Source organism: Rhinopithecus bieti, unplaced genomic scaffold (assembly GCF_001698545.2).
Source record: "Rhinopithecus bieti isolate Rb0 unplaced genomic scaffold, ASM169854v2 scaffold_19018, whole genome shotgun sequence".
Classification (NCBI taxonomy): Eukaryota; Metazoa; Chordata; class Mammalia; order Primates; family Cercopithecidae; genus Rhinopithecus; species Rhinopithecus bieti.
Genome location: NW_016809658.1, coordinates 356,623 through 359,122, shown reverse-complemented (window position 1 = coordinate 359,122; position 2,500 = coordinate 356,623). Strand labels below are relative to the sequence as shown.

The following is a 2,500-nucleotide window of genomic DNA, read 5'->3' as shown; positions in this document are numbered from 1 at the left end:
TGAGTGTACACAGTCCATGTGAATCTATTGTTATTCTCATTCCTTTTTTGTCCCTATGCCTGGTCCATTTGCCATGTACCATCCGGCAAACAGCTGACACATACTAGCTATTATGGACCCAGGCCTAATTGTGAGATCTTAAAAGCTCTGCCATGTTTGTCTTCTAGGATGAATCAGAGGCCCCTATAAACCACAGTGTTATAGACGACCACTCTCATTTTGCATTTCCAGAGTAGCAGACTGTTGTGCCAGAGGGTTTGTTGATGTTGAAAATACAGTCAGAATCAGTGGCAGCATTTTGTTTTCCTCTTTGCCTGGAATGTTTTTGTTTTCCTTAGTAATAAAGCATGCAATTACTTACAAAATAACTATTTGTAGATATTATTTTAGCTTGGAAGCAGAAACTGGCAAATTATAAATGTGCCAATGCAGCTCTGAGCTGGAACCATGGTTGAAGGGGGATGGGAAAGGTGGCATGGTTATGTGCTCCAGCCCTCCATGACTTTGTCATTATGCCATGGGATCCTACCAATAAGGGTTCACAGATGCCTCTTATTTGGGTTTCTGATTTGTGCCCCCACAGCCCTCTTGGAACAGAGATCATGATGACACGGCATCTACTCGTTCAGGAGGAACCCCAGGCCCTTCCAGCGGTGGCCACACGTCACACAGTGGGGACAACAGCAGTGAGCAAGGTAGGGGAGATGTTATTCTCTTTTGCTACTTGTTTCATTTTTAAGGATTGAAAAATCAGAAATGTCTAGTGAGTTACTATGTATATAGTTTTTCCTAGAAGATAAACCCCCTTTAACTTGAGAATCAGCTCATCTTATTTTATTCTCTGTCCCTGTTCTTCTTCTGTGCCATTCCAGCTGCCTAACTGGCCTGTCACCTGGCCAGCTTCATAAAACAGGGTCAGTGAATTGACTGAGGGCAAGATTAGAGAAGTAGCTTAGAAGTTTGAATGTGAATACATAGTATGCCACTCATACCCTGCTATACAAATAAAAAGTATTATTACTACTTGCCCTCAGAGGCTTTTCAAGAGCTCATGAAGAAACACCCACTAGGATTCCAAGTTAACGATGTCTTAGGATGCTTATAAGGCTGTGTGAGCCCTTTAGTAGCACATGGTCGGCTTCCCTCTCCACTGGGTTGAAGCCATTTTTTTTCTGGTTTTACTTACCTGAATCTCCTAAGTGCTTGACTTCATTGCAAAGCCAGACTAAATAAAATTTCAGAAGACATGGAAAGATAACAGGTTAATTTGTGTTATCCTGTGAATGCACATACCTATGTGTATGTGAGTGTCCATGGATTATGCATGTTTGACTATAGCTAGTAGGAAATAAAGTTTAAACATCAAGCTAGTCTTCAACCGAAGGGCGAATGAGTATTCAAATGTCTGTACTGCTTTTCTTGAGAGCCCACTGTGTGGATTTTGTGTTCCATTAATGCAATTAAAGTTTGAAAGAGAATTCTTTATCTGAATATAAAAGGGCTGTTTTATTGAAGTTGACTCTGAGCCCACAGTAGGTACATACTTTAAAATCTGGTTTTATGATCATGTTTCACTGGAGTGCTCTTAGACAACAAAGGAATTTTGTTGTCTAACTTAGTTGGGCTCTACCAATTAAAATTGCAAAGTCTACAATGAATTTGGCATGATTAATTTGAAAACAAAAACAGGAAAGTTAATTTTTGTTAGGCACATGTATGCTGTTTGTACCGGGAATAACTTCTGCAAATATAATTTTAAACATTTGAGACATTTTATTGTTCAAAGAAAAGTTGCTGACTTCATCACAACTATAAGCCTAGTAAAAACGAAGCCCGGAATAGTAAACTGGTTCAGAGCTGAGGCAGAAACAGGTAACCTCTGACCTCTGACTTTTACTGGAAAATGATATGCAGCATAAATCCAAGGGGCCTTTTTTCTTTCAAGTGTGTGTATGTATGTGTTATGGCGTTGCTGTTCAGAGCGCTATAGTTAAGGTGGTGTCAGCACTTTCAATATAAAGCCTTACTTTCATAACTCTACTTACACTATGAGTTTTCAAAAAGGTGTAAATGGAATCTAAATTCTTTTCCTGTAGCCGAAAATTGCTGCATGGGGTCGCAGCCTAGTGTTTGGCTTGTTTCTTTTCTTTTCATTTCTTGCTTTTCAAAACTGATATCATCTGAGAATAGGTAGATAGTTCAGCTGCTGCATTGAAGGCTTGCAAACTGCGGAAATGCACTTGAATTTAAAACTGTAATGCATCTGTTTTCTCAAACATTGTATGATAAGAGGATTTTCGGATAGCAAATGCCCATTACCAGTTCTTCCCCTCTGACATGCTGTAGCAAGGAATTAGGAATGTTGTACGCTGCTTCTTCCTTCAACAAGTGTTCTCCAAAGGCCTATTTAATAATTTGATTGTAACTAGGAACTACATGTTATTCACATTACTAACTTTCCACTTAGAATGTTTCTTTTTTTTTTTTTTTTTTTTTTTTT

The 2,500-nt window shown here is 38.8% G+C and overlaps 1 protein-coding gene across 1 annotated transcript in view; it reads left to right on the top strand.

Moving 5' to 3' along the window:
* The window catches only part of LOC108540808 (homeobox protein Meis1), a 142,045-nt gene that overhangs the window by 24,025 nt on the left and 115,520 nt on the right, over nucleotides 1–2,500 (top strand). Inside the window, exon 4 of the mRNA XM_017890037.1 lies at nucleotides 584–695. Coding sequence (XP_017745526.1) covers nucleotides 584–695 — 112 coding nt within the window. The remainder of the gene's footprint in view (nucleotides 1–583; nucleotides 696–2,500) is intronic.